The 12479-nt window shown below is 40.7% G+C and overlaps 1 protein-coding gene across 3 annotated transcripts; it reads left to right on the top strand.

The window, feature by feature from the left end:
* Positions 1-12422, top strand: ccnt2a (cyclin T2a). Of its 3 annotated transcripts, XM_085248779.1 has the most exons (10): positions 2-207; positions 910-991; positions 1084-1212; positions 1518-1578; positions 2776-2838; positions 4263-4308; positions 7864-8027; positions 8192-8262; positions 9387-10662; positions 10839-12422. In XM_085248779.1, the coding sequence occupies exons 1-10, from the start codon at positions 50-52 to the stop codon at positions 10910-10912; spliced, it is 2124 nt and encodes a 707-aa protein (XP_085104905.1). In that variant the 5' UTR covers positions 2-49; the 3' UTR covers positions 10913-12422. The 3 variants fall into 3 exon arrangements, with proteins under 3 accessions (XP_085104906.1, XP_085104905.1, XP_085104904.1); XM_085248778.1 differs by having other exon boundaries at positions 9387-12422; XM_085248780.1 differs by lacking the exon at positions 2776-2838 and having other exon boundaries at positions 1-207; positions 9387-12422.
* Positions 12423-12479: the final 57 nt, after the last annotated feature.

The following is a 12479-nucleotide window of genomic DNA, read 5'->3' as shown; positions in this document are numbered from 1 at the left end:
ACTGACGTCATATCCTCTTTCTTGATGCCCAAGCAAACGTTGGAGAGTAATGGCGGCGTGCCGGGGGTCTTCGTCGAAATGGTTTTTCACCCGGGAACAGCTCGAAAACACGCCGTCTCGCCGAAGTGGAGTAGACGCAGATCGAGAACTCTCCTACCGACAGCAAGCGGCAAATCTGATCCAAGATATGGGTCAAAGACTCAACGTGTATCCTTTGTAAATATCTCCTCCTCCAGCAGCCTGGACGGAGACATGGCGCTAACTAACCGTTAGCTATGCCCGTTAGCTGATTTTGAACCGCTTTTGAGGTTCGGGAGCTTGGCGCGGGACTTTTCAGTTGGTGTGCTTTGTTTTGTTATGTTCTTGAAAAATATTTTAGCTTATTAAGTCGTTTACCTTTAAGAACAGTAATGCATTTCACTCTTAATTGTTTTCCCTTTTGGCTTCGCGCTAATGTAGCATGCTAGTTATTTCCCTAGCTAATAGTTCGCGTGTTGAAGGCCTTGAAGCGAATTTGTAGCTTCGATTGGCCCACAGAAATACACAGCTTCACAAAAAAATCATTTATTTACTGGATAACGTTATATTTCCATAGTTTGGTCTGTAGTAAGTGTTTTTTAAAATCCATTAATTTCCCTCTTCTGGTTTATATTAATGTCACTGTACCGACACAAATACAAACTTTAGATTTCTCTCTACGCTCAGTGATTTTTGTTATTTAGGCCATTATTTAAAGCTAATAAGATGCGAATCGTGACTCTATAAACTGTCAAATTGCCGTTTTTGTTGAAAAAGTTGACGTATATCGGCTCCTTCAGCTGGTTAAGACTGTGTGTATGTTGACATAAATATAAGAGCATTTGTTTTGCTCTGACCTTAAGCTTAATATTTCCTTGACTCTCCCTTCAGCTCTCAATTAACAATAAACACAGCAATCGTTTACATGCATAGATTTTATATGCACCATTCTTTCAGCAAATTCCATAGGAATGTAAGTAGTAATATAGCTAGCTCTCTTGTTTACCACCAGCCACCTGTTGAGTAGATTTGACAGATATACTTGCATTTTAATTTTTTATACAGATAATCTCTCCAACCACCCTATTCTTGGCTGCAAAAGTGGAAGAGCAACCTCGGAAACTCGAACATGTAATCAAAGTTGCACATGCTTGCCTAAATCCCCAAGAACCGCCTCTAGACATAAAAAGTAATGTAAGTATCGGCATCTGTGCATATTGTATTGTTTAAAAAAAAAAATTCTTTCCTGTTGTCTCAGTGGTCATGGTTTGCCTGTGTTAAAGCGGCTGGGCCGCATTTCCCTACGCTGTAAAACGGTTCTGATTATTCTGCACTGGCCTGCAGTTGGTGTGTACAAAACAAATCACCCATCAAGGCTTGCAGTAATAGTGTAATGAGCCTCTCTGTTTGGAGTTTTGGCCATTTGCAATCAGATGTTAGGGGTTTAGATTAATAGACACATTACAGTTGTGTTGTAATGACTGTCTATCAAACTTCAGGCATACCTCCAGCAAGCTCAAGAGCTGGTGATACTTGAATCCATAGTGCTGCAGACCCTGGGTGAGTAGTGGTGACTGGAGTGGATGACTTGAGAGCGGTTTGTTTGTCAATATCATTGGTTAATTATAAGTAAGGGAGTAGTGCTATTGATTACTGATGACTTTGTTTATCACAGCCTGCTGACTGAAATGTTTTATTTGCATATGGTTGTTTTCACATACATGTTTTCAGTGAATCATGTAAAGGTGACATGTCACTCTCTTTTTGCTAATGCTAGTTACGAATGTGGCACTGATTTTTATTTATTTATTTTTCTCCATCTAATTGCAAAATTCTATGTTGCAACGAGGGATGCACCGATCCAACTTTTCCCATTTGTGATACCTAAAGCGTATCTGCTGATACTTTGTAGTGATTTTATACCAGTGTTGAAATATGTATTCTTCACTAGGAAGAGACTTGGGATAGTTTTTCGTTTGTTTTTAATGTAATGTTAGGCAACATGAGATTAATCTTAAACATCACTTTCTTAGATTATATGTAAAACAAGAGCTAAGAAAGGAGTACCCTAGATAAATTACATTTCGTGGATCTGCAGTGATTAGTAAAATGTTACATGAAAACTTACACAAAACATTCCATTATTTATTGTGGGTAAATAGATTTATTAGTGTTATTTCTGTCATTTATTTGCTATAGCACTATTTGAGCTCAAAATGCACATAGCTCTATGTTACAGTCATGCTTGTTTCTCCTTTTGTTCCTAGACTAGAGAAGTGTTATATAACTGCAAATACTGTACATTACATAAAAGCTTCCCCACAAGTGCCCCAGAACAATCATCCTTCTGGCTTCTACATCACACGTCTGTGAGACAGAACGAGATGGAGTCAAATAGATCGGGTGTAGATTGGGTCATTAGCCTTGATATTGCGCCAGCTTTTTGAGTCACAGTTGGACAGATACCAATCCCAGTATTGGATTGATGCATCTCTGGTTTGACTAGAACAGTTTGTGCTCTCCTACTTCAACCGTGGAAAATCTGTTTATACAAGTTAATTAAGTCTCACTTCAAATGTACCCAATTTCATTATCAAGCTCCAAAATCTACTTTTAACAACAGTACACAGATGTGTACTAATATTAATTGATTGCAAATTCCCTTGCTTTTTTACCTTTTTTTTTTTAATCACAAAATGACATGTCACCTCCCAGCTATGTCTGTGTTGAACTCACCTGTCATGTATTTTGTTCCAGGCTTTGAAATAACTATTGATCACCCACACACTGATGTGGTGAAATGTACCCAGCTAGTGCGAGGTAGAGGCTTCCTTCTTTGCTCTTTGTGCCCTCTGCTCTTGTTTATCCCACCTCAGATGTGGGTGGGGAGGGGGAAGAAAACCTTGCTGATTTAATGCTTACGTGAAAACACTTAACCTTGTGTTTTGTTTTTTGTTTTTTCCTTCACATTGTTTTTGACATAGCATAAACGCTTATTAAAGCAAGACTGAGATGAAATTAGTTTTGAGATATTACTATTTCATATAACTAGAATATAACTGTAATCTTTAATAAACCAATGGCTACAAAAATTCAGCTAGAAACTGTTTTCAGATTTATCTTTGTTTCTAATAAAAGCAAGAGAATGTGTGCTTTTAAAAAACGTTGTCCATCTTAATACTGCTAGGCTAGATTACCGGCAGCTACAGTCCTAAAAAAAACCCCAACCTGGTAGCTTTAAATTTCCTTCATACAAATTACTGATTGTCTAAAACTTTTGTTTGTTTGTTTTAGAAATGGGAGCTGCCTTTGTTATTGATAAATTGCTCCAGTATTGGTGGATTTTGTGTTAGCCCTCATGCATGATTTGTCTGCCTGACTAAACTGTAACCCAGAGTCCATGCAGCCTTTGCAGAGCAGATGAGAGCAAAGAGAGAGAAATCACCACTCAGAGCTGTGCATTTAAGTGTTCTGAGTTTGGAATATTCTTAAAATAAGACATAATTATGAGCTGAAAATATATATTTAAATTTCAGATTACACATACTTATTTTGCTGTCTCAGAATTAGCCTGCACCCTAATTCATAATGATATATGCATCCTCATGGCATTTGTGATCGTTTGACAAACATTTATTCCTATTATACTTGAGTTAGTGAAACCCTTAACAAAAGGACTATATTTAGGTTGCCAGAAATTCTTCTGTGCAGGAAAAAAACTACCAAAACGTTAATATTTTCTGTCATCCAGGAATGTATTGCTACCATTCTACTTTGTGCACATGACATATAAATCGCACTTGTTTATGAATACAATTCAAAATGAACAAAATGTTAATTTTACTGTTTACTAGACAATAGTCTATAAGGGGTAGTATTAAATTTGTTTGTTTTTGTGGTGTAGACTAAGGACAAATTTACAGTCCATGTCCGGTTACAAACACGTCTTTACATTCCCTGTTGCCCTGTTGTATTACTTTGGAAGTGGCTTTAATTGGCTATAAGCCCTTTTTTGAGATTAACGTTTCTCTATTCAGAAAAGGTACCACAGCTTTTAAGTTTCCAAAATGTTGGACTAGCTTAGCTCAGTTTTTATCCAGTCTCGGTCTTGCCTTAATTAGTGCGTTGGAAATCTGCTTAAATGCTAAACTTGACATTCTGTCCTTATATTAATGATAAAATAATTTTGGTTTGCAGAAAAATTGATTTTTCTTTTCCTTCTGTCTTTTTCCCCTCTCTTTCAGCAAGCAAGGATCTGGCACAGACTTCCTATTTCATGGCTACCAACAGGTTGTTATCCTGCCCCTCTTTGTTGCACTTTGACTGCACACCATAGCTTCCTGTAATGCAGGGTACCCTTTCAGTGTCCAACCGGCCCTACTTGCACTGGTGGTTGTTGGGACGCTTGCCTCCTCCCCTCAGCTCCCCTCCCTTCTTCCCAAGGTAGCGGGACGTGGTGGCTTGTAGCGTTACCGGCCCCAGTTGCAGTGCGGTGTATTGTACAAGGGACCACGTGTTGGCACAGATGGGTTGAATGCAAAATGTGAAGTGTAGTGGTGCGCTTGAAACCCACACGTTTGTTCGGTTGCGAAAAAGTGCATAATTCTAAAAGAAAGACACTTTGGTAGCCTGAATAGCAGCTAAAGATTTCACAGATGTAAACATTTCTCATAGAGGGCCTTCGGTAAGTACCGCAGATTAATTCTTAAAATGTTGTTTTTCATATGAATCTGTTCAAAATGTATCATCTCTTTAGATATCTTCAGCCTTTGTAATGTTTGCTTGTCATTAAATGCACTTCTAGTTCAAAGTTGATTTAAGCTTAAGAAAAAGCTAATTATAACCCATTAAGGACCTGTAAAAAAATCAGGGTTTTACCATTAGCCCAGGTTGGTCCACTTGAGCCACACCATGCTAAGTCAAGCAATCCTGACATGCATTTCCACTACAGCCTTACAGCAGGATAGGAGTGAGTGACACAGCCTCAACAATATATCACCATAATTTGCGATACTGATGTTTATGACAATTTAGAGAAAGAGATCATGTTTAGTGGTTATTGCAGCTTGCAGGCAGCAACATTTAGTGCAGATAAAATGAAGGACGTTTTCCATCTTTCTTTTCCAGTGAGCTGCTGTCATTTATGACAGGTTACATAAATAATGCTGCATTATATTGCAATGGCAGGAAGAGAGCACAAGAGTTGCCAAAGTAGACTTTTCAATTAAATTTGAAACAACTTTAATAACTAAATTAGGTCTTCAGCAGCTACACGATTTTGTCATATAACTGACGGTGCTGTGAAAAATGTTTTTCTACTTTCACTTTGGCTCGAGCTCTTTTTAGTAACCCTCTTAAAGCCCTGCTTCTCTACTGTGTAAGTGAATCGGGAGTATAGGATCATATTGGTTTTTGCCAAAACTTGAGATGATATGTATCCACACAGAAACTCTGATTCAGAGTGCAGAGGGAGATGATCTCTTTGCTTCTGACCAGCCAATCGGTGCCGTGCAGTCTGACGACGTCACAATTTAGTACCTGCTCAGATAGCTTGGAACTCGGCCTAGCAGGCACTACTTTAGTACCTGGTACTATGAACTAATGGAAGGCTGTGGCGAGTCGCTCCAAGTAGGTACTAATGGAAAAGAGCCTTTAGTTTGACTCCTGTGTTGTTAGCGTTTCATTTTACTAGTTATTAGCTGCTCGTAAATGGCCTGTATTTGTATAGCGCTTTACTCAGTCCCTAAGGACCCCAAAACATTTAGTCCTTCACCCATTCACACACACATTCACACACCGCTGATGGCAGCTACATTGTAGCCACAGCTGCCCTGGGGCGCACTGACAGAGGCGAGGCTGCCGGACACTGGCGCCACCGGGCCCTCTGACCACCACCAGTAGGCAATGGGTGAAGTGTCTTGCCCAAGGACACAACGACCAAGACTGTCCGAGCCGGGCTTGAACCGGCAACCTTCCGATTACAAGACGAACTCCAAACTCTTGAGCCACGATCGCCCCAATAACAATAGTTGAACTCGTTTTCTGCAATTGAAAACCAAACCTTAGCTGTTGTAGGATGCTTTTTTTTGAAAGCTCTTCAGTGGTAAACTGCTCTCTTCCATGAAAAGCAGATAAGTTGTAGCAAATAGAATGTGTTTATCGCTGCATTACTGATCTTTATCAGTGGTTCAAGGAAATGACTTATTATTGCTGTGTGGTGCAGTGGAAAAACAGTTGTACCATTTACTGCATGGCTTGGCACAACTTTACCTCTGCTATGGAAAAACCCAAATATGATGCGCAACTAATTTCATCAAATCATTTAGTGTGCGTGTGGTTTTTGTTTTCAGTCAAATTGGTTAAACATACATTTATATAGAGAGCGAGCATATAAAGCATTGGCTTTGATAACTGTCATCATCACAACATTTAGACATATTCCAGGCATTGTACTCTCTGCAGTGTTTAAAATGTACTGATGCAGAAGTTATTGAAAGCTGTTTTTCTCCCTACAACGGCATTAATAATTTATTAAAATGTTGTTAAATTTAACTATGAAGTCGACTGTCTTCCTTTAGGCTTTTTGATTATGGATTAAGGTCCCATTAGCAGTAAGATGTTGTGCAGAGATCTAAATCGTGGCCTTGGTACACTTGAAATGTCCAATGATAGCTCCTACAAAAAAAGCGAACCCCCCCCCCCCCCATAATTAAGAACCTAACCTTTGTTTTTCTTATATTTTAGCTGTCAGTGTTTAACTGGTAATAGTAGTTAGTCTGTATTCTGCAGTGACCCTTACAGGTCGAACCTGTGCAAAACCACACTGAGCACAATGGCACAAAAATTCAAAAACACAGGAAAAGTGATTTGTGGAACACAATAACTTGATGGACCAGGTGCATAAGTGACAGTCCTAACAGTAAACGGCCACAGTATTATTTAATTACACACATTACGTTGACTCTTTTTCTCCCTCTAACACTGAAAAACCCTCTGCTTCCGCTGAGTGTCTCTGCTTCATATCTTCTGGTTTCTGTCACTTCTGCAGCTGGTCCATCACATTACGCGAGTTAGATTTTGTTTGTTCGACTTCTGTTGTGCTTTGTGTGCCTTAGCAACATTTTCCTATTTGCTGGCATTTGCTTACATTTCAGTACATTTAAACTCGTGGCCACCGTAGTATTCTCATGTTTGCAGTTGAGTTTTACAGATACATGTCAAACTGAACTGCAGTTATACGTATTTAATTAGGGTTTTAAACTTCATTCAGTACAATCATACCTATACAACAGGGCTGTTAAGTTGTATGCCTTCATTGCCCTGATGTTGAGCCACCTGATTAAGCAATTTAAACACAGTTCAGAGAGAGAAGGGGGGGGGCAGGGGGTGCTGTAGGAAGGTACCCTTGTCAGATAACTGTATGATGATGTCATTGTTGCATGGGTGGCCTCATTATCCTTGTGTTTTGCAAAGACATGACTATGATTCTATGAGTGGAGTCATTCCCTACTTCACTACCTTTTTGTTGTTCTTGATATTTACATTTGTTTGTTGAATTGATTTATTACATTTTTATGATGTTTGTTACTTTTAGACACGATTAGAATGATCTCCTTATCATACCTGCAACCATACAGCTGTGCTTGTATTAAATCCTTTACTTCATAAAATCTATTTAACATGAACACTGTTAGAAAACAATGAGTCTTGAAACCTGTTCCAACATTATATTAAAGCTGTCGGCCCCCTCTTGTTTTTCTCCTTTGTCCACATGTGGGACTAATCCTGACCACACTTGCACTGAATCAACTGACTCACGTGCCTTTACCATCACACAACGTGCAGTCTGCACCTCACTACCTTCTGCCTCCAGTACAAGCCCACAGTGATTGCCTGTGTGTGCATCCATCTGGCGTGCAAGTGGTCCAACTGGGAGATCCCGGTTTCTACTGATGGGAAACACTGGTGGGAATATGTGGACAACGCTGTCACTCTGGAGCTGCTTGATGGTGAGACAGAATTTTACCTTTAATTCAGAGTAATCTCTTGCAATTTGCGTTAAGTCCTTTTCTTGGTTCTTTTGTAGGCATACTTAACCAAGACAAGTTTATAGAACTAACAGCTTTAAAAGTGACATCAGAATTTTAACAACATGCATATCCTGCATTTTCAGAGTTAACCCATGAGTTTCTGCAGATTCTGGAGAAAACGCCCAGCCGACTAAAGAGGATACGCAACTGGAGGGTAGGCTGGATTTACTGCCCTGTTTGTTAGCCATTAATGTATTTATATTTTTGCAGTATTGGCAGCAGGTTTTTAAAATTGCAAATACCTCACGTAGGTGCTGTTAGAGAACTGTAGTCGAAATCTTGCCACATTGAGCATTACTGCCAGTTTGTGTAAATTATTAAAGGGCTAGTTTAAGTAGAGATAACTGACTGATGCGCAGCAGGAAAGGTTATTTATGGAGCCCAGGTGGTGTGAATGATGAGACTTGAGACAGAAAGTTTCTTAAGAGAACAATGTAGGCGAAAATCACGTAGCTGCTGAAGACCTGAGGGGAAGTGGAACAAAATAAGTACAACCACAAAATAAATAAATCTGCTTACGTTAATTTCACTGCTGGAATATTCAGGACCTGTAGGGCCAAGTCCATTAACATTTCAATTTTAATTCAGTTTACCGGTAAACACATCTATGATTCCACTGTTCCATACAATAATGTGACTCTGAACATTACATTATGACATTTCACAAAAGTACAGTAGTTCACTTAAATTTCTCATTGTTTTAGGTTCATAGCTTTATCTGTACACTTCAGGCTATGTTCAGGTAGTGTTTGCAACAAACGCATACGGAAACAGCATGAAAAAAGGCAGTTGTCTAACAGACAGCACAGCCGAATTTAAGCCAACAAGTAAGAATAATCAATTAAGTGTACACTGTTTCAAAAAGAGCATGTTTAAGTGATTAAATAAGCTAGAGTGTACGGAAACAATCGTTCTCAAAGCAAAGTATAAAGAATAATGCAAATTCAATTATAGAAACAACTGACCAGCTGCCATTGCTACCGCCAAAGGTTCGAGACACTTATTGCTGAATTACTACAATTTTTATGGTTCATTTAAGAGAAGGAAAGAGCCGTGTTTCCCACGCCATTTTCGACGCCGTTCATGCTTATAGCCACAGCAGAAGCCGAAAAGTTTTCCTCCACACCCAGGTCTTATCTTATGCAGCAAATCAGGAGAGGGACCTCATATCAGCTGACGTAGGTCATGTGGCAGTGTGTAGTTGACGTGGGTTACATTTGCCATCATCTTACAGCTACAAAAACCAAAGTCATACCAGCCTTATTTTCTGTCCTGCAGGCAACGCAAGCTGCCAAAAAGCCTAAGACTGAAAACGCCCAGATGACTGACAACTCATTTCCTGGACCTTCACTGGCCCAGGACCAAGCTGATGCCTCATTTCCTGGCGTTCCTTCTTCCAACCCAGGGTTTTCCAAAGCAGGCACTACCTTTCCTATGCCCATGCTCAGCCAGTCCGGTGGAGTAGCTCTGGCTCTAGACTCCATAGCCACCACATACAATCCAGGTAGCCACAGTGAATGGCCCCAGGGCAACCAGAGCCAGCAAGGATACTCTACCACCTGTATAAAACAAGAATCACTCAGCATCCCTATCCCAGAATCTTTGCAAACTTCTACTTCCTCTTTGCTTCAGCATCCAATGGTATACAAGACTGAAAAAATAGATTTCAACCCAGTCAAACAAGAACAAAAGGGAGCTGGTGCGAGTGGAGCTGCTAAGCATCAACTAGCAACTCAGTCTGCTTACCCTCCACCAGCTCAGCCGTCTCCAGCTCAGAAGCTGTCACTGGATAAATACAGAGAGAAACATGCTGCAGAGCTGGCTGCCTCCGGGCAGAAACGTAGGCAGGAACAGCATGGTGGAGTAATGGACTGTGATGTAAGGGAGGATTTGTTGTCCTCCTCTTCTAGCTATGCACCATCCGTGATGAGCCAAGGAGACAACAGAAAACAAACAGTCCATGGCAGTGGTGGCAGCGCTACAGCTTCCCCAAAGAAAATGAAAGTGCCCTCCTCATCTTCGGGCCAAGATAGACGCCATCACAGTGACAAACGGGACAAAAGCTCGCTTAAAGTTCGCTTAGCTGTGCCGGGGGCCAGCAGTGGTTCCCAGCTGGATAAAAGCAGTCAACAGATGAGCAAAGATGAGCTTAAAATGAAGATTAAAGTGTCGTCCTCTGAGCGTCACAGCTCATCAGATGAAAGCATGGGCACCAACAACAACAAAAGTAAACATTCCAGCCCGATGGTGAGCAAAGAGAAACATCGTGGGGCAGAGCACAACCCCCATCGCCACCATAAACACAGTCACGCCCCCACACACAGTGGCAACGGCCGCGGAGCTACAGAGGGCTCAGGCGTTGGGATAGGCCTGCTGCGAGGTCCTCCTGGACTCATCAGCATGGAAGGAACAACACATGGGCCTCCTGGGCCCACCTCCTCATCACGCAAGAGGGCATATCCAGAGCCCAGCCACAACCACCACCCTTCGGCCCCATCCTTCACTGCTAGCTCCAAAGTGAGCAAAATCTCCAAGGGTGGCTCTAGTGCTGCAGGTACTTCATCTTTTTCTTCCCCCTCTTTCCCTCCTTGCTCCTCTCCTGTACTGCAGTGTGTCTCATCTGGCTTGCAGCTCTATGGCTAACCTCCTTCCCTCCCTACCTCCACCCCACCCTTCTCCTCCTCCTTCTCCTTATTCTCGTTTCTCCTCCTCCCCTCCTGTCACACCCAGGTGGGCTGCGGACCTCTCAGCAGTACCCTCCTCCTAGTGAATCGCCACATGAAGTGGGAGAGCAGAGACACTGAGTCCACCCCTCTGCAGCCATGGCCAGCACATGAAAATGGCAACAAACTACACACAGTTCAAACTTTAAAGACTATGCTCACCTCTTTGTTAAGTGCCCTAGAAAAAAAAACCTCTATGTGATGATAAACCCTTTATTGAAAGGCAGAAAGTTATCTGCAAAAAAAAGAGTATTGTTGGACTTCTCAGCTTCTGAGATGTGAAAGATGAAAAATTATGCTTCCTGACTGTCACATCTCTGGGCTTTGGTGCTCAGTCCTCTTTCTGTTATTGTGTTGAATTGTTGCTTTGTTATTCTTCCTCCTCAAATGGGTCTAGGAACGTGTAAAAGGTGGTTGTGTGTTTGGGAAAGCTTGTTTCCGTCAGGGGGAGAAGTTCTTTCCCTACATGTCAGATCTCCATATGAGAAAACACAAGTATTACAAGTTCTATAAAAAGCAAGGAAGGTGCACTTTCCTTGCTTTCTTCCTTTTTCTTTTTTTTTTTTCTTTCTTTTTTATTATTTTCATTGAATCACAGTTTTGTGGTTTTTATGGAGGAAGATGGTGGCCAGGTGGAGATGCCTTCAGTTTGCTGATATTCCATTTAGTACTGTTGATGGATGCAATTTTTTAGGTGTTTAAAATTCATCTCCTAAATTACTTTCTTGTCTTGGTTTCTTTTTATACTTAAGTACTGTGCGTATGATTTGCATGTTTCAATCAAAGGGATTTGGAAGGAGAGCGCTAACTTGCTGTTTACAAAAATGGAGATAAATGTACATACGTTTTTGTATGTTTAAAGAAAAAAAGCTATACCATGACTACTCAGGTTAGGAGCTGCTTGTAAGTATAACAAGATTATTGTAATACCTATAAAAGAGTTTTATTTTGTTGATCAGTGGAGTGGGTATCATCGGGTAAATGATCGAAGCATTCCAGTGCTTCTTACAGCCTTGCTATAAGACAGTGATGTACTGTAGGTTTCCATCAGAGAATATTACTTGATTCCCTCAGCAACTGGCACATCCGACACCTACTTATCACATAAGAGCGATGCAATTTGTACCAAAAAATAATTTTTTTGGACCTCTTAAGTAGACTTGAAGCTGGATGCCAAAGGTTGTGCCTCAACAAGGAAAAAAAAATAAAGCTGGCAAGGACAGTAGTTGTGCTATTAAAGTTTACATAACCCTTTTTATTTTAACTGCATCAGACATTTCATAAAGTTGTAGCCCTTTAGATAAAAATGGAGATGCCCATTGTTCAGTCACTGATTCACAGGGTACTGTTCAGGATGAAACACTTGTTGGCTCGCTTTCATTTAGCTGTGAATAATTGGCCACAGGCAGATTGACCTGCCTGATATGTAGGTGACCTCAAATATCTGCAATGTAGACGTGCTTCATAGTTTTTGTGTATCACTGACTTTCTTTTATTCAGTTGGTTTTATTATGTTTGCAGCCCTGTCCGTGTCTGGACACGGCTTTATTATCACTTTCATACATTAAACACTCTTCCGTTGTAGATTCTTGATATGACCCAATCTTCTCTGTTTCTGACTGGGTTACTTGTTTTATGTTAAGCGTGT

Source organism: Mchenga conophoros, linkage group LG16, assembly GCF_057382185.1.
Source record: "Mchenga conophoros isolate Kocher_MC1m ecotype Shallow Benthic linkage group LG16, M_conophoros_male_GT1.1, whole genome shotgun sequence".
Classification (NCBI taxonomy): domain Eukaryota; kingdom Metazoa; phylum Chordata; class Actinopteri; order Cichliformes; family Cichlidae; genus Mchenga; species Mchenga conophoros.
The sequence above is the reverse complement of the archived record's forward strand: the minus strand, read 5'-3'. Positions and strand labels throughout refer to the sequence as shown.

Bases quoted from the DNA above. Each gene is read 5' to 3' on its own strand.
- ccnt2a (XM_085248778.1), top strand. From the start codon at position 50: ATGGCGGCGTGCCGGGGGTCTTCGTCGAAATGGTTTTTCACCCGGGAA. The intron at 208-909 runs GTATCCTTTGTA...CTCTCCCTTCAG, and splicing joins ATGGGTCAAAGACTCAACGT to CTCTCAATTAACAATAAACA. The intron at 2,839-4,262 runs GTAGAGGCTTCC...CCTCTCTTTCAG, and splicing joins ATGTACCCAGCTAGTGCGAG to CAAGCAAGGATCTGGCACAG.